At 37.2% G+C, this 22,691-nt stretch overlaps 1 protein-coding gene across 4 annotated transcripts in view; it reads left to right on the forward strand.

Moving 5' to 3' along the window:
* FAM184A (family with sequence similarity 184 member A) overlaps window positions 1-22,691 on the forward strand; it is a 77,092-nt gene that overhangs the window by 22,635 nt on the left and 31,766 nt on the right. For 2 of the 4 annotated variants that reach the window (XM_086632110.1, XM_086632111.1), the window contains exons 2-9: window positions 2,080-2,934; window positions 5,683-5,818; window positions 9,535-9,716; window positions 10,357-10,554; window positions 13,575-13,697; window positions 17,042-17,203; window positions 19,106-19,231; window positions 19,428-19,574. In XM_086632110.1, the coding sequence (XP_086488236.1) occupies window positions 2,080-2,934; window positions 5,683-5,818; window positions 9,535-9,716; window positions 10,357-10,554; window positions 13,575-13,697; window positions 17,042-17,203; window positions 19,106-19,231; window positions 19,428-19,574 (1,929 nt within the window). Of the gene's footprint in view, window positions 1-2,079; window positions 2,935-5,682; window positions 5,819-9,534; window positions 9,717-10,356; window positions 10,555-13,574; window positions 13,698-17,041; window positions 17,204-19,105; window positions 19,232-19,427; window positions 19,575-22,691 lie in introns of those variants that run through there. The other 2 variants (XM_009985505.2, XM_009985506.2) reach the window with 1 other exon arrangement.

Raw genomic sequence — 22,691 nt, forward strand, 5'->3', positions numbered from 1 at the left:
GTTGAGCACTGGACACCGTTTAAACGACAGAGAAACTAACCTTTGGGATCCAATAGCTTAAACCTGATGTTGGTGAGGGGAGGGAGGCGAAACTTCTTTGTGGTAAGAAGTTGCTGTTGGCATCGTGAAAGACAATGAGAATATAAAAGGCTGAAACCTTGGGTGAAAGGCATGGCAATGATAGTTGTGATTCTGCTAATGGAATTGCATGTGGTTCTGTTGCCGTTTTTTGCAATGTATTGAAGGAGCTTTTTGAGTTTCTGAACTATGAGGCTCTTTTGCTATAGGAAAAAATGGTTTTTTGCTAGGGAGGAGGAAAGCCAAAAGTTTATGTGCTGCCTGCAGGGATATTAGCAATATTAGGAACAGTTTCCAAAACCATGGAAGAGCTATTTTTTTCTCTCTTTCATTAAATAACATGTACATATGTTAGAAAAATGGAATTAGAATAATGTGTTTGTCATTTCAGACAATAAAATTTAGAATGCAATGTCTGGACTTTTGTTTAAAAAAACCCAATCAACCAACCAAAAAAAACCCCAAACCCAACCAAAAAAACCCAAAGACAAACTAAACAAAAACCCCTTAGAAAACAAAGCTTGTTATTTGACAGGGCCAAAATCTTGAATCTGCGTTTACATTTATGAAAAGTCTTTGTTACTTCTCTGAACACTTGACTATAGACACTGTCTGCAGTACAGAACATGGAGGCTTTTTACCAGAAGAGCAGTTCTGGGCCTTCTTCGTATTTCTTGGCCCTGAGGGCAAGTCAGCACAATGCCTCTGTTGTCTGGTTGAATGCTAACAGAAGACTGGTCCAGGTTCCGTTCTAAAAAAGAAAAAAATAAAACAACCCCAAAAGGCAGCTTTTTTCTAAACTCTCTGCTTCTTCGTTGTCCATTTTTGTTGCTTGTTGTTCATTATTAAGATATACAAAATATACTAATCAGGAGACTTTAGTTTTTTCCTATTCAGGCACATTAATACCTCTGCTGGCTGTAACATATCTGGGAAGCGTGGGGATTTTCTGGAGTTCTTGGAGCACAAAATATTGATTAAAACCACTTATTGTTTGAATAGTTATAGTTTATTTGCTGGTCTATACATATACACATACATACACAGGTACTTATCTGCATCTCTGTATTGGTGAGAGTACTTCCTAGTTAAAAACCAAAAAGATGACCTACCATGCTGAGGTACAATTGGAACATATCTGTTGCTCACCAGCCTAGGCTGCAGCTCCAAGGATGTCATTGCATCTTCCACAGCCAGGAAGAAATGGCCCACCTTTTGTAGGCAGGACCTAAACCTTAATTAGATAATCACCAATACAAGCCAGCTGGGTGATAGCCATATATATCTAGTTGCTTTAAAACTTTCACTGCTAGGCAACTTTGCTGGTTTCACAGCCACCTTGAGCTGCTTAGCTCCCCGGACTCCCCAAGCTGTTGGCTGCCCTGCCAGCTAATTTTCTGTTCAGCCGACTCACAAGCTGGAAAGTTGCGAGCTTATGTAGTGAGGGACTTCAGACCTTAGGAGATCCACGTACACAGGATGCCTACTAGATAAGCTGTCAAAACAGAAATTATATCTGAGCAACCAATGTTGGCATTTTAGTTAAATATTTAAGAATAGTTAGCATTTGGAAAGGAGGAATATGAGATTTGGATTTTGTTCCAATTTATTTTCATGTTGTAATTTATTCTCTGTGTCAGAAGACCTCTGTTCAAATTTCTTTTAGGCTATGATTTTAATTTTTTAAATAAATAATTTTTTTCAGATGCGTTGAATGTGCTTTTTTCCAGTGGTGTTGACAGCAACAGCATTCATATGAAGGCAAAACTTTCATTAGGAAAATTATAGGTTAAAAAGTATAGAAAAAACATTCTGCAAGATGTGTAAGATTGTCATAACTAATACAGCATTTATGCAGTCACAGTCATAATAATGTTTGGTGTCTTATTTATATCATGAAAACATGCCAGATTGTCAAAGTAACTTTCAGGGTGCCTAGGCACCTAGGTTTTCATAACCAGAAGGCCTTTTCTCTAATATAGTATCGTTTCATGTTTGTAGGTAATATATGCTTTGAACACTAAAAATGATGAACATGAAGCTGCAATCCAAGCCCTTAAGGACGCTCATGAAGAAGAAATTCAACAAATTCTTGCAGAGACCAGAGAGAAGATCTTGCAGTATAAAAGTAAAGTGGCAGAAGAAATGGATCTCAAGAGAAAGATCCAGGTTTTAGAGGAGTCACTGGAAGATCATAAAAAGATGAAACATCAGGCCTTGACAGAATTTGAAGCCTATAAGGATAGAGTTGAAGATATGCAGCTTTGTGCAGAAGCTCAGCATGTGCAGCGTGTAGTGACCATGTCAAGAGAAGTAGAAGAGATCAGAAAGAAATTTGAGGAAAGGCTACGAAGTTTCATACAGTTGCAAGTGCAGTATGAGAAGGACAAGCGTACAGCTCTGGAAGACTTAAGAGCTGCCCACAGGCTTGAGATTCAAGAACTTCTGAAGACTCAACAGAGTCAGAATGCTACTTTAAGTAAGGGGCAAGAAAAACTAGAGGAATTACATAGACTGGAGCTTGAAGACTTGAACAGTAAAGTTGAAGAGTTAAGGCTGGAAAGAAAAAAACTCATTGAGGACTATGAAGGCAAACTCAGCAAAGCACAGTCCTTCTATGAACATGAACTTGATTCTTTGAAAAGATCTCAGCTTTTTACAGCAGAAAGTCTACATGCTTGCAAAGAAAAAGAAGTGGAGCTAAGAAAAGAATTTCAAAACCAGGAAAGTATGTTGCGGAAGAACCTGGGAAAACTTAAAACTGAGTTGCAAATGGTTCAAGATGAAGCTGCCAGTCTACGGGAAAAATGCCAAAAACTGCAGGTGGCTCTTGGTACAGCAGAAAACAATGTTCAGGTGAGACTGATGATATGTTGTTCCCAAGAGTGTGAATTTTCTTTTCCTACTTAGGCTGTCTTTCTATAAGGTAGGTAGGTTGGGTTTTCTTCATAGTAACTTGTATGGGTCTGTGTTTTGGATTTTTACTGAAAACAGTGTTGATAACACAGGGATGTCTGAGCTGTTGCTGAGAAGGGCTTACACAGAGTCAAGTCCTTTTCTGCTTCTCACACCACCCCACTGAGTAGGCTGGGGGTGCACAAGAAGTTGTCGAGAGGGGACACAGCTGACCAAAAGGATATTCCATACTATATGATGTCATGCTCAGCATGTAAAGCTGGGAGAAGAAGAAGGAAGGGGGGGATGTTCGGGTGATGGTGTTTGTCTTCCCAAGTAATCACTGTGCATGATGGAGCTTTGCTTTCCTGGAGATGGCTGAACACCTGCCTGCCCATGGGAAGCAGTGAAGGAATTCCTTGTGTTGCTTTGCTTGTGTGCATGGCTTTTACTTCACCTGTTAAACTGTCTTTATCTCAACCCACAAGTTTTCTCACTTTTACTCTTGCTATTCTCTCCCCCATCATTCTGGGAAGGGTGAGCGAGCAGCTGTGTGGTGCTTAGCCACTTACCAGGTTAAACCACAACACAGTGCTATTTAGATGCTAAAGTTTCTTGTCCTTAAAGAAGGACAAGACATCCCAGAAATACAATGACTGATATATTTTTTTTGTTCAGAAAAAAATAGGACTGGGTATGCTGGACTTGAAGGAAAAGATTCTGTGAAATTATGCTTGGTTTTTGGTAGCTGTGCTGAGGCTTGACAACAGTAATTTCTGTGGGTAAGCTTGAGCATCTTGTCTTTTGCATTTGTAGTTACTCTCAAGTTTCAGAGCCAGAAGTACTTGAAATGTGATGGTCATAGTAATTTTGAAAGCATCATGGAGTATTGCTGAGAGGGGCCATGAGCTTCTCTCATTTAGAGTCTAATTCCAGCCCATCTTTTAGACTATCCTTCCTTCTTGTTTAAAGGCTAAAGGGTACAGTGAAGGAAGACTGCCACCTTTATCAGATATTAAATTCAGAATACCTTTTTCCAATTTCCCAAGGAGCCTTCCAAAACTTTTTTTCCAACTCTGTTCAGTTAATGAAGCAGAACTCTTGCCTTTCAGTTGACTTTATCAAGGAGATGGGTTTCTGGCAAGCTGCAGCAAAGAGGAAACCCACTGTAGATTGATCATTTGTGCAATAAGGGAGTTCCTCTCAGTTCCAAAGAAGAGGAAAAGTCTAGTATAAAGTATTCGCAGCGAATTTTAAAGTCAGGTCGTGCTCTGGTCATCGTGGATGAGGTGATCAAAGGCATAATCTCACCGTTTTTGGTGCCCATGTTTCATTACACATCCTGTGCAGTGTTTTCCCCAGTTCTATTTCCTGCTTTAGTTTCTGAAATAACCCTTTACTGTTCTAGTGAGTCAAACAATGGGAAAATCTAGCTTTCCTATAAAAACAGAACCTGTTCCTCTTCCTTCCCGCATGGCTGAGAACACGTCATCACACTACCCAAGATATGCTATTGTGAATCAGTACCTCAAAGCATTCTAAAAGTTTGTTTAGAAGCTCTCATTTTATGTATATCCATGTGCACCTTAATTTGTGTCACTACTAAATACTCACAGTTGCAATGAAGGACACTGTAAACTGCTGTGAACATATGATGTTGTTGTGGTTTAACCTGGCCAGCAACTAAATGCCACACAGCTGCTTGCTCACCCTCTCCCACCCCATGGGGATTGGAGGATAGAATTAAAAGGGAAAGGGAAGGGAGACTCACGGATTGAGATAAGAACAATTTAATAATCATATAAAAATCAGAAGTAATAATGATAAAATAATAATATATATAATGACAATAATACATACGAACAAGTGATGCACAGTGTAATTGCTCAGCACCTGGTGACCAACGCATATCCTGTCCCAGCAAGTGATCCCAAAACAGGTAAGTCCTGACACCACAGTCCTGGATGAGAGAGAGGCCTGAAAAGAGAGCGAGTGAACTCTGAGGGTCTGAGAGAATTCCCCAAAAGAGTGATTCCAACTTCCCAGTCAACCCAACCCTCATCTACATACTGGGCATGACATTGCATGATATGGAGTATTCAGTTGAGCAGTTTGGACCTCGATCCTAAGCCTAAGTTCAAATCATGAGAGGAGATGTATATGGGCTCTTTGTCCCGGCTGTGCTTCTCCCCAGCCTGTTGTGCTCCTGCACACTGGCAAAACATGGGAAGCTGAAAAGTCCTTGAGGTCTCAGTGCCAACTATAAACATCAGTGTGCTGTCAGCATTCTTCTCATAACAAATTCTATACTAAATCCAAAACACTTGCTACTAAAAAGAAAAGCTAATTCTGTCCCAGCCGAAACCTGGACAAATGTATTATTCAGTGTGAAGAACTCTTAGATACCAGAAACCAGGTTTATCAAATTGGCCCTCAAACTCTGTGGACCATTTTACCATTTTTATTTTTCATACACCTTTTGGAATATTTTCACACTTTTCTTCTGCGTTCTTGTCACGCCATACATCCAGTATCTTGTAGTGCTTCAACAATATTTTTGGAAAAACACATAATACAGAGTGAATATGATGGTAATATTACAAAACTTGTTTGCTGAAGGGTTTTTCTGTATGTTTTAACCTAAAGCTCATTTAAATTTAAACATGATTGTATATAGTGATGACAGGCGTTATACTGTTCTTCCTCTAGGTTCTTCAAAAACAGCTAGATGATGTGAAGGAGGAGGAATTGTCGTTGTTAAGCAAGCACAAGGAAGTGGAAAGTGAGCTAGCAGCTGCTAGAGAACGCTTACAGCAGCAGGCCACCGATCTTGTTCTCAAAGCCAGTATGTATGTCAGTAACCTAATCTGGAAATCACCTTCATCTGTTTATTCTAGCCTTTCCTTTTCCTGTTAACCTTGTGCAGGTTTACAGTGCCTAAAGGCTGTTCAGTGCTGTCCATAGACATTTATAACAAGTTTTGGGTCTTTCAACTGTTTTGATATCACCTGCATTGTACTTACGATGCTTTTTTTGTCTACTTATTTGCCCAAATGTTCTACTTTCTATGGCATCTTCCAGGCTTTGGAATTTCTTGCCTTAACTGCTCTTGTACGGAATACTTCTGCTGTGTATCTGTTCTCCACATAATCACTGAGACATGCTTCCTGTGTCTCCAGCCTTTTATGTTGCCTTGTCTTTTTGCTGAGACCACGGTACTTTGCCTTACACCTACTGTCAGAAGACCTGCAGCTTATCAGTTGATAAATCTGTTAGGGTTTTCTGTATAGCTGTTTTCTTGACTTCTCTGTGCTAACTGTCATATGGAACAGCATAGAAAATGGTTTAAGATTTGCCTGTACATGTGTGGGTCTTAATGGTATTGTCTCCCTAGTAAACTGCTTAGTGGTAGGGCATGGGCATGGGCCCAAGTACTTGAACTTGGTTAACTATACTATAGGTAGGACTGTAGATTAAAAATAAGCCTGTGGCTTATCTTTGGCCTTATTCAACTAGACCAACCATAGAAATACCTGATTATTTTCCACACAAGTTAGCACAAGCCCAAGGGCCCTTCCCAAAAGTCAGTTTTAATAAGATCACCTTGTTTTGAAGGCTGGGATGTTGCCAGACTGTGCCAGTTGGCTTTAGGGCCAGAAAATACTTCAAAGCGTTAACTTGCTAATACTGTAATAGTTTGCTATTTATATTATATACTATATATAATACTGTATTTACTCTTACTGTAATAGTTTACTGTTACAGGTGGCTACATGTGGCATAGCCCTCAAACCATGTATGTGGCCTGTATCAAGGCTTTATTTCTGTCCTTTAAATAATTAAGCAGTTCCTACAGATGGACTGAGTGTGTCTGCCCAGGAGAGCTTCCCGCCTAGGACAAGTGGCATAGATGAGCTAGCTAAGGTCAAGGCTAGAAATAGTCTAGGCTATATGTTTGGACAACATAGCGGCCAGCAGGGACCCAAGACTGCAGGGTTTACTGGATGTGAATAGCTAAAAGGAATGGGCTTCCTGCTAAAAGCGTCTTGAATCACGAATCTCAAATGGGAATCTGACCCTTCAAAAAGTTATGTGTGATGCACTCAGAAAAATTCATGACCTGAGACTATTGGGAAAAAAAGCCCCTGTTCTCGCATACTCCTTGACCATTGCTGTTTCCTTCCCTAGGAAGAAGCATGGGAAGGGTTCAGCAGCCAGCCCCATATTTAGTGGAAAGAACCTTAAATTTCCAGGCTGTTTTTCCATATTACTAATGGCATGGAGTCAGCCTATGAGTCTAGCACTGGTCTCCTCTGGCACCGAGGTTTTTCACTTTACCAGAAATTTACTGCTGTGTCCACACTGTTGCTGAGCTCAGTGGCACTCAGTAGCACATCTTTGCTTTACAGCACCTTGCTGTGCAACAAGAACCAGGTGGGATACAGTTGATTACCAGCCTGTTTGGAAATGGTTTCTGGCACTGGCCCACTGCCATCTCCTTTGAATTTCATCTCACACTTGGAAGGCAGAAATCCTGCCTCAAAGAAACTAAATTCTCCTACTTAATTACCATACAAAATATTTACTCATTGTATTGCAATTTGAGAATCCCGTAGTAAGTCTATTATGGGAAATTCATATATCCTTCTTCCATATATCCTGAAATTCCAAACTTTGAAATGAAACTGCTGTGTTTCATACCTTCTGTGTAGAGCATGAAGAATGGAAAACCTCTATTGTGTGTCAGTATTGCTAGGAAAAAAGCTCTAGATCAGTGTGTGTGTGTGTGTGTGTGTGCTTACAATAAAATATGTTTGTGCATAATACTTCCTGACAAGCTTGAAATTCTTGCACAATTATTCTTCTTGTTGCATTCTAAAATCTGGGTTTGCAAATACATTTCTTAAATGGCCAAACTCTTGAAATAAGGTAGTTTTTGAAATGTTACAGAAGTTAAGTCTACCTGTCATCTTAAGGTTTTTTCTTCAGTTTTTAGTTTTATCAAACAAAAGTGCCAAAATGACTCTTAGAATTCTTCAGGGCTTAATACTATTAGAAGTATGTGTTGTTTATAAAAATACTACTAATTTTGAAGCATTTTTCATGGCCAAATTCCATTACGTATCCCACTGTCCTTCATTGCATGATAGTGTCCACATGCAACAAAGGCTAAAGCCGTTTCCTTTTTGGCTCATGTCTTGCTTTAACCGCAGATAGAAATGAATCTGGAGGCTCAGTGGTTTTGTCTTGTGAGAAACAGTGATGAACAGTCCACTTTCTTAGCTGTTTGTTAGTAACTTAAATTTAAAAGCAATACTCTATTATTAAAACTCAATTAATTTACAATTTTTAAAGATTTTAATAAAATTGGGGAAAAAAATAGTCTCTCCTAGATGTGACTACAAAAATAATGAAAAATTTCTCTGAGTAAACAGTGCAGTTTTTTTTATCTGGATGCTTTCTTAATGTGAAACATGTTAAGGATGTCTGTATAATACTTGAAAGCCTGTTTAGTTACCATTTCATTTTATCATATGCTAATTTTTAAAAGGCATGTTTCAAACATGTCTAGGTCATGCAATTTATGAAAGGGATCATGGAGCATTTCTATCAAAAGAGTCCATTCAAACGTGGAATATCAGCTTAGGTACGACTTCCTGATGCTTCTACAAAGATATTAAAATAATGGGAGAATATCCTCTCTGTCATCTTTCAGCTGAACAAACTTAGGAGCATCCTCTTTTCCAAAATAGCCTTCCGTCCCCTCCTAAAGCTTTCTGAGAATAACAGGAGTTTCACTGCTTTAGTCAGTTACCTAGCAGTAGTATTTTTCATACTATAGATATAAATCAGAAATTTTTGTCCTTGTTCTTCTGAAGTCATAAACTTTTTTCCACCAGTGATGTGAAGGACAGATGATTATACTGTCTAGCTTTGTAGCTTTTTTTTAAAAAAAATATATCGAAAGAAATTAAAAGCAAGCCTCTAACCTGTAAAGGATTTAGATGATACTTTACTATGGAGAGAAGGAGTTCTGTTACATCTTTTAGTCATATCCCTAGAGCAGAATAAACAAAGCATAATTCCATAAGTTTTACATAGCTTTAGCTGCTATACCTAGTGTGCTGGTTAAATTATGAGTTTCATAAAACAGTAACGTCTTTACTTTTATACTTCAATGTTCTGCTTTCTGTTGTGTAGCTTATTGTGGGGTAAAAATGTGTGGTTTTAGGTGGGTTAAGTTCTTCAAGGTGGACTGTCTGCATTCATACTGTTGCCTATCACTGCTTTCTCTTGAAGTCAGTAAGCAATTTTGAACCAGGAAAATTGAAACTAAAGGAGTCCCAGCATCAAGTACTCTACTGTTGTTGGACGTTTTACAATAAAACTAAAAAAAAAGGGAGAAGTAGAGGGGAAGGTAAGCATTGCAGTGAAGATAATGGAGATCCATATGAAAGCTTCCACTGCAGTTGTACTTCTAGAAATTACTGAAGTGTGAATATGTACTTCAATTAAATGAAATCAATGCTGTGAGGTTTTAAAGAGCTGTTTTGTTTTTAGGTCACATTGGAATGCTCCAGGCTACTCAAATGACTCAAGAAGTTACAATCAGAGATTTGGAATCAGAAAAGTCTAGATTAAAAGAAAAACTGTCCCAACTGGAAGAAGAAAGAAACTTATTACAAAGCAAAACACAAAGTCTGGATGAGCGACAAAGGCAGCAAATTCTGGCCTTGGAGAAGGTTAAACAGCTTATTGGCTTTAGTTGAATAAAACCAAAAGACTTAGAATTCTCAGAAAAAAACCCAACTTGAATATGTTTTAATTTTTGTTAGATATGACTGGACTAGGACCAGTAGAAGTACATTCCAAGTATATCTCACATAGCAACATACAATGACTAAAGTAGATTGTAAAGTGAGAGTAAAGGGAAGTCAGATTAGATGATGTTCAAACTGCTTTGGACTTCTTAATTTATGACCTTGAGTGTAGATGCTTAGTAACTAAAGTGTCTCAGTGAGGAGAAAGGTGAAATGGGTAAAGAACTGTTCAAAAAGCTGTTCTCTGAAAATGTGCTGAACGTGTTTGAAAATACTGAACTGAAATTTTCTGTAGGCTTGATACTTGATTACTGTTTCCCCAGACTAAATAGACTGAAAAAATAGATTTTAATGTGGCTATATCGCTTTGCATGGATATATTGTAACTACCTTTTTGGTTATTGAATTACTTAGTCAATGTTTAGTGTTTGCTTAGTTCGTTCTGTATGGAAGTTAATTCTTGTAGATTTATGTCACCAGTATGTTTTTGTATTTTTTTCCTCCTACTGTTGAGATTTTACTGCTTAATAGAAATAATTTTATTTTACTCTGTCTCTTATAGAAAGTAAATGAAGCGAGGGAGACACAACGTGAATATTATGAGAAGGAGTTGGTAAAATTGCAAGCAAGATTGGAAGGAGAGGCTGCACAGTTAAAGGAGGCTCATTCCAAGACCTTAGAAGAATTGGCTTGGAAACACCATACTGCAATTGAGGCTGCACACAGTAGCGCTAATAAGGATAAGAAAAAACTGCAGATGGTAGGTTTGTGTTTTCTTAATAATCAAACATATTACAAAAAGCAAATGTTAGAGTTTGAACCATGTACTGCATGGTTTCATTACATGGCAAGTTTTATTTGGAGTTACTGCAGATCTGCTGTGCCTCAGAAAAAACTGCTCAGCTTTTATTAAAATTACATATATCTTGCGAAAAAAAGGAGCATTTGTACTGTCATTTGTCTGCATACAGAAGAGACATTTTCAACTCAGTAAAACTTTCTTTGCAAGTATAGTAGGTGTGTTTTTCCAGGTTTTGTGACCCGTATTCAGAAGGGTTGGTATCTCACTCAAGATCAGTTCTTCTGAAGGAGATGAAAGATTATGTTACTCTAATGTTTATTTGAAATTTTTATAAACAGTCTAGAAATACAAAAAGTTATTATATTAGTACTTGACTGCTTGCATACTCAAAAGACAACAGCTGTTCCTAACTTACATCATAAAATTATGCTAACTGTATATCGACTATTCATTAACCTTTGACTGGAATCCTCAAATTGAAAGGCTTTTTTGTTTCACAAAATTGGCCTTTTCTTTGTTGAGATAAATTAAGGGACCGATTTTTAATTATTATGTTCTAATCTGGTGGTATGTACATTATACATAAATTTTCTTTGTAACTTTAAACATGCCTGTTATTAAAACAGTGTCTCTTAAAGGTTTTGGGAATATTTTTATTTTACTTCAGTAAGATGTGGAGTTAATTTTGTTTCCTTTTGTTTGTTACTAAAATAATATAGAGAACAAAACAAAGGATATCATAAAATGTTTGTTCTTAAATCATTGAATTAAATAGGGAACACCTCTATAAATGTGAGAAACATAAAACTTTATTTTAGCAAGTGAAAACTAACTATGAAAAGATGTCAGGGTCAAGATCTTAGTAAATGTTAATCAGCATGCTGTCTCCTTGGTCAAAGCTGCCTCAGTAAGCACATGTTGTGTTCTTTGAGCAATTCAAGGAAGAAACCGTCAGTCTCAAATGCATTCAAGAGTTGAATTTAGTATATGAGGAGGAAGCATGGTACAAGCAAGGAGGCTTGGGATAGAGGACACGAGGATTTATCAGGACTTGGAAGACTGGGAAAGGCATCTAGGGTTTGGAAATCTTTGGAAAAAAATGGAACAGAAGAGAATTCTAAAGAATGAGAATAGGACTCAAGAAATGGTTTAAATATCTCTGCTTCAATTCTTCCATGTATAAAATGAGCTGTAAAAATGGCATCAGTTCATAGGAGGATTATTAAAATAGAGCTGCTAATAATTTTACAGTACTGCACAGCTGTACTGACAAGCATCATAAAAGAACTAATTCCTCAGTTATCAGATTAGGGTCTGAATAGCACCAGTGAAATTTTGCAGACAGCAGATTTCGCAGCGCGAACAAGAAAAATTGAGCAAGTCTCATTTAGCGAGCGTCGTTTTCTCAGCGTGGCGATTGATCGGGGCCCGGTGAAGAAACATGCACTTGTTGAGTTACGTTGTGTGGCAACGTATTGTTGAAAGCGTAACCCTTTGGTTTTGTCACTCTGCCCAACTATGACCAAAGAGATTGGGCAAGTGGTTTATACACAAACTATTTATTGCCTATTGCACAACTAATGGAGTGCTAGAACTAACAAGCTACTAAGCTTAATACCACCCCCAGAAAAAAAACAAAACACTTGAGGAGTCGCTGGTTTTGGACGAGGAAAGGTTGGCCTTCATTGCTTCTTGTAAGGAGCTGGATGACACTGAGTTGCTGACTTCCAGCTCCCTGGTTTTCCTTAGAGTTTTTTACCTTTTCATGACAGTCTTTCTCCTCTTGAATTCTTAAGCTTTTAACTCTCCCTGTCTCTGCAATCTTACCAATGCCTGCAGTTGTACTTTTTGTTTCATGCACGGCTCTGGTCTATGTATTTTCATAACTGTTTCTGAGATATTGATTTCTCAGAGATCTGAGCCCAGGGCTACACAGAGGCACTGAATCAATGCGAAGCCTTGAATTACAGCTGAACCCAAGGAGGAAGCTAATAAAGGAGCCTCTGTAGCTGCATAAAAAACCTTGAAGTCTTGTATTACCTGGCTCTGGAGCACCTTACCTGGCAACCTTAATTTTCTTGAAGAAGACTTTGCGGTGTAAAAAATTACATATTATATTCCAGTGGAATATATAATAAAGCTCTTAATTTTAACATGTTTCATGTTAAATATTTTGTGACAGAAATTGTCCTTCTGAAGATATATTCTGAATATTAATAAAGCTGAAGCACGCATTTATAGCTTCCCTTGAAAAAGAAAAAAGTTTCTAACATATGCATATATGTATAACATACAACATGGGCTCATGTAAGAGAAATATAACTCATCCAACAGAGTTGTTGTCAAAATTTGGCTATTACTCCACAGAGATTGAATGAAAACAGAGGTGTTACTTGATTCTGTCCATATAGTTGAACTTGAAGACTAATTGTTGATTTCTTTTGGTTCTACATAAATTCTATAGATAACGGTGTGAGGCCTTTTTTTCTTTATTGTAACAGCCTGAAAAACTTCCCAAAGCTCAGACTGGATCTTAAGCTTTTCTGTTTTCTGTGAGGATTATGTGTAGGAGATAGATGGGTGAAGGCTGAAGGATAAGCCTATTATCAGTGTAATTTTGTAAAAAGTGAAACCCTCTGCATTCTGTCAATTCAAGTTGAAAAACTATGGAAGTAGGTGTAGTTTTAATGACTGATCATTAAATGCAAAGTGAAACTAGTAATTGAGAAGAAAGTCCTTTTTGTCTTTATTTTGTGATTAATCAAGGATGTTAGATGAGAAAATAAACTGAAAAATTAAGACATCCGTTGTAAAAGAAAGTAAATGTTTGTGCTTTTACACTTTAAGGAAAGGCCAATTCGTGCATGAGATCAGGAATATTTATGCCAGGAGAAGTAATTTTCATGTGGTATACCTGTGCTTTGCAATGACCATAGAGCAAGCATTTAATATTTCTTCCATCCTTCTTATTTCTGAAGGAGTTGGAGCAGCAGTTTGAGAAGGAGAAACTGCATTTGGAGGACGATAAGAATCAGCTCCGACAGCAGCTGGAAAACCTGAAGGAAGAGCTGACAACAAAACTGACTTCTGCTAATCAGGAGGCAAGGGTTAACCGAATTGTATCAGCTAACATTCCTGTGCACTCGGCCACATTTCATCAATAATGGTCGTGTGCTTAGAGTCCAGTACAGAGCCAGGATTACACTGTTCAGTCTGTTGTGTGACTTATTTCTGTTTAAGGTGGAGCATTCTTCAAACACAAATTACTTGACTGCATCTGAGCACTGATTTTATTATCCTTTACAAAATTAACAAAGCAAAAGAGATTGAGGTACAAAACTGTTGACTTAAACAGCCTTTCTTGTTTTAACTCTGCTTATCTTCTCATTAGGTATGCAGACCTCTACACAAAATATGCCAGGAGACAGAGGGAAAATTAACTGTATTTAAACCCATATTTGTTTACAATTAACATATTGTAAATTTTGGTCAGCTTCCTGACTTGCAGGTGATCTTCATATATTTCCATCCAAAGATGATGTGAAATACTTACTGATAGTAAGACCCAAATTATTTGCAATGTTTAGATATATGCAATCCATGTTAAATGTATTATATCTCAATATAGTTTTAATTTTTTGTGTTTGAAGTCACAACCTTTTCATAATGTAATAGTTTTAAACTAGAAATATGTTCTACTGATAGTGAAAACACCAGTCTATTCTTGTCTGGAACTTCTGCCTTGTTTCAAGAAAATAATCAGCTTCATTATTCATCAGGCCATACATATGTGCTTTAAGACACACTTAAGCATGAATTCAAGTATTTCTTTGTGGCTGTACTTTTAGTTACCATTTTCTATACCATACAGGTTCTGGAGGTGGCAGAGGTTTGTCTAATTCTGGTAGCTTTCAATTTGCACAAACATTAAACCTGCTTTAGAATGAAACTGATTATTTTTAATAAATCGGAAATATTGCCCTTACATATATATATAAATATATATTTGTTATTTCTTTTTGGCATTAACTTCTCTGATGTGTGTTATCTCTCCCTATTGCTGGATTACATCTGAGGGAGATCACTGACTATAGTCATTCAACACTGTAGACTTTAATTAGTTACTCCTTATCAACTTCTCTTGGGTTCACGAGTAATAAACTTGCTCCTTCTTTGAAGGAAATAGCTTCAAATGATTTGAGAATGAGTTTTCATTACCTAACTGCTATCAAGTTTAGGCTTGGAAAATCCATCAGCACACTGCATTAAGAAAACAGAGGCATAGCTAAGGAATAGATAACTTCAACATAAACTAAAATAAGGAATTAGAGCCAGCTGGTGTTTGGTAATTGAGCTTATATACATTCTTATGCCAGGATAAATGTAATACAGTGTGTTTTGCATGTTGAGAGAATGAGAGAAAGTGTACAGGCAATAAATTTGGAGTGGTCTGTAAATCCTCTCTGTTTAATACAGAGGCGATACGTTTTATTTTATTACTATGTTTATCTTAAGCACATGAGGCAAGTGCTTCACTGCTTCTAACAGCTTACTGTTAGATCTCTATTGACAACTCACAACAGTTTCTCAATATCTTCACTGACCTGGAATAAACTTCCTTGTGAAATGTCTGGCGCATCTTTAGCTTGGCTCTTACGTTTCTGCTGCTGCTTCCTTTTTTGTTTGTTTTGTTTTAAGTTACAGACTTCATTTAACAGTAGGCATATATTTATTACTTTCTGCAGATGTTAGCTTAGTTTTAGCTTCCCTGCTGAGAAAACTAGTTTTGAACATATGCCATCCTCTCTTCTTTTTGACAGACTTTTTGATAGCAATTATCTTAGCTAAATGATGAGGAACATTCAAGCCTCATTAGGCTCACTCCTAGTTTCAAGCTATTTAAGAACAGAGTAATCTTAAATACTTGTCAGGGATTTTTTGAGAGTTCATGTTAAGTCAAAATACTAAGTTTTTCACATGTATCTCCGGATGTGGCTGGCTGTTTACATTGTAGATCTTACTTTCACCATTGACTGGCCAAGACTCTTTGGAAGGATCTTTGCTTGTGTCTCTTGACAGAGACTGGCCATCTCTGTGCAAAGGATTTCTGATGATATTACTGAGGATCACATTTAACAGCCTCCAGCATTGCTGTGTCATTGGTAGAATAGACCTGAGCACTGTAAGTGCTATTTCCATATCCTTCAGATCTACAGGCCTGCTGTTCACACTTCTTCCAAGTGGCATGCTGCTACCAGATACATAGACAGTGGTGCACTTCGAGGATATCAACACAGTTTTAGGGCAGTATTTCATGTAGAGATTCTCCTTCAAGTAGTAGGCTTTGTAAGGAATTACTAGTTGTTTGCATATAATGCAAAGGAGCACATGGAGAAGTGCTCAAGATTACATTAGTTTTTCTCGGAGATCTGTCATCCCAAAGAAATATAGGATTCCCTCTTTTTAATTTTTTAATTTGAGTTCCTCTTTTTAAACACTTCATGGGTTGAATACAGAGAGAAAGAGTTCTGGGAGGGAGGCGGGGTGTATATGTGTGTGTGGGCCTGCGTATGTTATAAGCAGTATTTGCATATAATTATGCTAAAAACCAGAAAATAGTTTTAACTGTTACTTGTTCATACCTGCAAATCAAAGATTAGTCTTTTCCTGGGACGCTTGTTCCTTTGTGAATGAATTTATCTCAGTGTACAAGGCAATGACATAGACTATTCTGCGAAAACTTCGATTCCCATTAGCTGCTGTTCTTTGGTCTCATTATTCTGTTTTTCTAGCCTACATATTAAAAAAAAGTTTTTCCTTTCCTATAACTGGTGATCGATGTTCAATCTCTACTATTACCTGAAGCAAAGAAATATAGTATCATTGTTTTACAGATGAGGAGCTGAAGCACAAAGAGGCAGAGAAAAGTGCATTGTTATGTAGCAGTTAGGGAAATGATCACATTATACTTTACAGATAATTAGATTGAGCTTTAAATGGACTAACCTATTGACAGGTAGCAATCTGAAGACAGAGAAACATTAATTTAGCACAAGTTAATTTATCCATTAGATTAGAGTTTATATATTTTGAAATAGCAATTCTCATTATTTTAATTTGCATAAAACATGCTTTCTCACAGTAAAATTACAGGTGGTTTCAGAACTTTTATGGACCCTCTTTCCTTGCAGAATGCTTCAAATGTAGATTGGATTGTTTTTGTTGTAAAAAAAACTTTAATTGAATCTTTGATTTTATAATATTACAGGAATTTGGTTTTTAATACAGAAACATGAAGTGATATTAAAGGAGAACAGGCTGCGCAAATAAAAATTTGCCTAAGTTGGAATTAGAAATCACTGGAAAAAATGAAACTAGGATGACTTGGCTGCCATTAGTAATGATTATGTAAATTACAAGTCTGTTGTTTTCTTTCATGTCATAGGTGTGTCGTTTGCAAGACCTAGTACGAAAAAGTGAGCAAGGCCTTGGTACTGCAGAAGGACATATCTCCAGTCTTCAAGAAGCTCAGGAAATACTCCAGAAAGAACTAGAATTAACTAGAGCAAGACTGCGAGAGACCACAGATTCATTGTATAGTGTTGAGGTAACCATAATGTTGGAGAAAAAATTGTGCAAAGTTCAGTCACAGTGATTTCTGATTCTGTTTTTAAAACGGCAATAAGTGTTATAGTCTACATGTTACTGAAGGAGCTTCATATGGCCTCATTAAAAAAGAGATTTCTCTCTTTATTTCGAGCAAAAAGAAAAAAAACTTGAAAAACTAGGGTGGGTTAGTTTGAGTTGGTTTTGGTTGATTGGTTGTTTTGGGCTTGGTTTTTTTTGTTTGTTTATTTTCAGAATGTTTTTAAGTATTTTAAATACTTAAATATTTAATGGGTATTGCTGCAAACACATTTTTCTGTGGTTAATATAAATTGTAGCTGCCAAAGTATGTCTTACAATATATATCCAGAGTTGGATTCTTCAGATGCGTAACAGAATTTCATGAGAATGTGAAAAGGAGATGTGTTACACCAGTACTGTTCCAGACAGTTCCATGTCTTGGTGCAAAATAAGATCCAGAGCTTACTAGCTTTAGAATTCATTGAAACCTTTTTAATTATTAATTTTTTTTTTTTTTCAGTATTCAAGCATACCACTTTTTCCTCAAATAATGGGCACTGTCTTCATTTCAGGTTCAAATTTAGAATTTCAGAAGATGTTTGAGAATAGTTTAAAGATATATGCTATGATATATTGAAAGATAGCGGACTATCGTCCAGAAAATGTGACCACTTTATACAATTGAAGTAATTAATTTGTCTAAGCACAAATGTATTGCCATTTTAGTTGGCTTGGATGAAACTGGAATCATTAGTTAATCTGTCAGTAGCACATTGACTTTAATACTAAGTATAACCTTTCTTTTCTCTTTCCTCAGTAAACAATGTATATTTAGAAGGTCACCGCAATAGTTGAAGTAGAGCAGCAAATATTAAAAGATAATTCCTTGAATCCATTTTGATACTGCTATTATTTTCTTAACAAAACCAGCCTGAAACAGGATATTGGTGTATATATGTATGCTTTCTTATATTTCTTTCAGCCATGGTCATTAGATGTGCACCCTATTACAGTTTATAACTTCCTCATTACTTTTTATAATTTCTCTAAGGGCCTGTATGAACTCCTGCAGTCTTCTCTCTTCACCTTGTATAACTTTTAAATATTCCTACGTAGCAGGTTACTGGCAATAACATTTATCTTAACAAATTTAAAAATATATAATGAAAAATTCATACAGAAAAATTATCACTTTAAAAAGTCTTAATTTAAATTTAGACAACCATGCTCGCTTGTCATGAATGAAGCAAGCACTGCTGAAAAACGTTCATGTAAGTATAAATTCTAGGTAGTACCTAATACTATTCTAGCATGGTAAAATTTGAACAGAAATTGATATGAATTCTGAAATTTCTTTTGTATTCAGACTGAAAGCCGGTTTGTACCAGGTTAGTCCAGTCAAGAACAAAGAAGATACGTGAACTTTGTATCAAATCCAGATAGCTCAAGTTTTGAAATTCAAATAATGAATATTGGCTGATTTAAAAAAAAAAAGTCCAAAGCATGCTTGACAAAAACCTAAGCAACTTGCTCTAATTCTGAATTTAGTCCTGCACTGAGCAGGACTTGACAACCTTTTGAGGTTCTTTCCAACATAAATTATTCTGTGATTCAATGTAACAGTATTTGAAAGGATTAATTCCAGAATGACTTATTACAAAACTGCTTTTATAGGAATGCAGAATTCTTTTCCACAAGTAAGAAATATCAGCAGATGTATAGGTGTTAACTGTGTGTAATTAGGAATTACACACTGAAAAAGTTATAGGTCACGTTTTATGAGCCTCTTGTTACTGACACTTTTGTTATAAATACATTCATCTAAGGTTTGAAATACTTTTTTGCTGCTGATCAGTCTCTATTGTGAAGTTTGTGTTTGCAGGGTGAACTAGATCAGGAGAGACAGCAGCACGAGGCAATGATTGCTGCCATGAGAGAAGAGGAAAAGTTCAAAGTTGACAGAATGGCTCGTGACTTGGAAATAAAATGGACAGAAAATCTTCGGCAAGTATTAATTTTTTTCTTTTAGTCTTTGAATAAGAAATGAAGCATGTTTTACATACAAGTGTAATATCAAGTGACATGTAAAACAAAGGGGTTTGTTATTATCTAAGCTTTTCCAATTACTACTGAGTTCTTAATTATTTTTCACTTTGTGCACAAGTCCACTGTGTGTTAGTTATTTGGCCTTTGCTTTTAGACAGGAATGTAATAAGCTTCGTGAAGAGCTGAGGCTTCAGCATGAAGAGGATAAGAAGGCAGCCATGACTCAGCTGTTGCAGCTGAAAGAACGTGAAAAAAATGCAGCAAGGGATGGATGGCAAAAAAAAGTTGAAGATCTTTTAGACCAGGTAACTATGATCTCTTTGAGAATTGGCAGATTGTTACAATTTAGTAGCTGGTAGTTTATTACCAGTTAATTACATGAAATTAATTGTGACATCTGTCTTTCAAATGAAATTTGTTAGTGTAATGCTTTTTAAATCTAATTATTATTGACTTTTTTAAGTAATACATGAAGAGGCCTTAAAATTATACGCATGTCTTTCTTTACACTGAATGTGAATAAAACTTTTTACAGGATTTTTGGGGGGAAGTGAGAGCGTGTTGGCAGTCTCACCTCTTCTATAAGATTTTTTTAATTTTATGTCTGTTCACCTATTCTATTGTAAATATTTACCAACGATAGTTGTTTGGACTTGGAGGTATCTCTTCTCTTTACGGTGATGACACATTCAATAATTTTCAACACTAAATTGGGATATTTTTTATAAATAGTGAGTTTTTAATTGCAACTTGTCTTTATAAACTGAATTATGCTAGATAGTTCACAGAAAATACTTGTTTTGTACTTTTTCCAAACCATAAATGCTAGAGAATTGATTTTTATTGACTACAGTTTGAAAGAATAGCTGACAATGAACAAATACATTTTAAAGTAAGAGAAACAGAAACTCATTAAATGACTGCAATGCCAGAGTGTGTGTGGAATATCTTTTAATTTGCTGTCTAATTTGAGAAGTCTAATAACTTAACATGCACTTAATTATACAGCTTCTTATAGGAACACATAATACGTATTTTGCTGACAAGGAGATTTAACCTTGTAAAATCTTGTTGCTTAGGCTCATAAAAGGTGGAGGTTTTCAAAGTTCTCGGTCTGTTGCTTTTTACAACATAATGTAGTAAGACTTGAACTCATTTGATTTTAAGTTTCGCTTACTGCCTTTACCCAAGCTTCATTTACTCTCTTTATGTCTCCCTATAAATAGCATTTTCTCTAGGAAAGTACAATTTGAAAGGGATATGTTAAACAGCTAACTATAATAAGGAGGATTTTACTAGAGAATTTACAGACACAGGAAATGGTCTGCATGTGCAAAATGGCTGAGATTTTTTTTTTCTTTATTCTTTTTACTGTACCAAAGAGCTGCAACTTTTCATACAGGCATGTGTGTTCAGAGGAAACTAAACTATGGGAGTCTTCACCCTTTTTTTTTTAATCCAGCTGTTGCTTTTCTATACCAGTGTTTGAGTTGGACAGGTATTTCATAAAGACTGAAAAGTTATTGGTGGTAGGGAATTCAGCTTTTCCCCTGTAAGAATCTACATCTTATCCATTACACCTGGAGGAGAGAGAATTCCAGACTATAGCGTACAAGATGGGCAACTTTCCTCTTAGAGGAGTGGGTTTTTAGTAAGTTCCTCCTGATTGCAGTATGCAAATGGTAGCCTCTGAGAGTTGCACTGACCTGAATCATAGACTTAGGTTGGGAGAGACCTCAGGAGGTCATCTCGTGCAACCTCCTGCTCAAATCAGTCAACACTGAAATTGAACCAGATTGCTTCAAGCTTTGTCCAGTCAAGTCTTGAATAACTTCCAAGGATGAAGATACCATAGCCTCTCTGAATAATCTCTTCTAATGCTTAATTATCCTCATACTGAGTTTTTTCTTTATGTTTAGACAGAACCCCCTCTGTTGGAGTTTGATCATTGTCTCTCGTGCTGTTGTGCACCACTGTTAAAAGGCTGGTTCCACTTCCTCTGTAACCACTTCATAGGTACTGGAAAGCAATTAAGTCCCACAAAACCTTCTCTTCTTTAGACTGAACAAACCTAGTTCCCTCAGAAGGATGTATGTTCCAGTCCCAGCCATCTCCACTGAACAGGTTCAAATTTATCAACGTTTGTCCTGTACTGGGGCAACGAAAGCTGAATGAACTGGAGGAGGAGACAGAATGTGCTGTCAAGGCGATGTGCAACAAGTGCCAAGTCAGAGGCTGATCCCTTCCCTCAAACTACTCGCTGTTGCTACAACCCAGTGTGCTGCGTGGCATTCATTGCTGCCAGGCTGCACTGCTGGTTGATGTTTAGCCTACTGTTCACTAGATTTTGTGAAGCAGATCTGTAAACCAGTATGAACCAACGCAGGGGTTTAGTCCATCCCATGTAAAAGACTTTGCCTGTGTCCCTGTTGAATTTTGTGAGGTTCCTATTGGCTCGTACCTAAAACCTGTACAGATCCCTCTGGATGGCAACCACATAATTTCAATGTATTGTGTCCCTTCCACTGTGCTGTTCTCCTGCTTCTACTCCTCCCATTTTGATGTCATCCACTAACTCCGCATGAGTGTACTATCTGTTTCCTCCTCCACGTCATTGATAAGGTACTAAAACACTGGAACAGACACTGTGGGAACTTGACCTGTAAGAAGATTTCAGATAGTGTGAACAAGTAACTGCTACCCTTTCAGCCTGATAATCTGGCCAGTTCGCATTTATCTGGTAGCCTGCCTGTCTGAATTGTGATACAGTCGGATACAAGGATGTTAAATCTCACTGAAGTCGAGGTCACAAACATCTACTGCTCTCCCCTTATCCATAGATCTAGTCATAGCATCCTAAAATGGATTGGATTCGAAGGGACCTTAAAGCTATGTAGTTCCAACCCCCCTGCCATTGACAGAGACATTTTCCACTAGATCAGATTGCTCAAAGCCTCATCCAGTCTGGCCTTGAACGCTTCCAGGAATGGGGCATCCACAACATCTCTAAGCAACCTGTTCCAGTGCCCCACCACCCTCAGATTCAAGAAGTTCTTCCTTAGATCTAATCTAAATCTGCCCTCTTTCAGTTTGAAGACATTGCCCCTTGTCCTATCACTACATGCCCTTGTCAAAAGTCCCTCTTTCTTGCTTTCTTGTAGGCTCCTTAGATACTCCTTTAAGTACTAGAAGGCTGCTATAAGATCTCTTTGAAGCCTTCTCCAGGCTGAACAGCCCCAACACTATCAGCCTGTTTTCACAGGAGAGGTGCTCCAGCCCTAGGATCATCTTCGTGGCCCTCCTCTGGGCCCGTTCCAGCAGCTCCATGTCCTTCTTGTGTTGGGGACTCCAGAGCTGAACGCAGTATTCCAGGTGGGGTCTCACGAGAGCAGAGTAGAGCGGCAGAATCACCTCACTCGACC

The sequence above is a fragment of the Tauraco erythrolophus genome, chromosome 2, assembly GCF_009769465.1.
Source record: "Tauraco erythrolophus isolate bTauEry1 chromosome 2, bTauEry1.pri, whole genome shotgun sequence".
NCBI lineage: Eukaryota > Metazoa > Chordata > Aves > Musophagiformes > Musophagidae > Tauraco > Tauraco erythrolophus.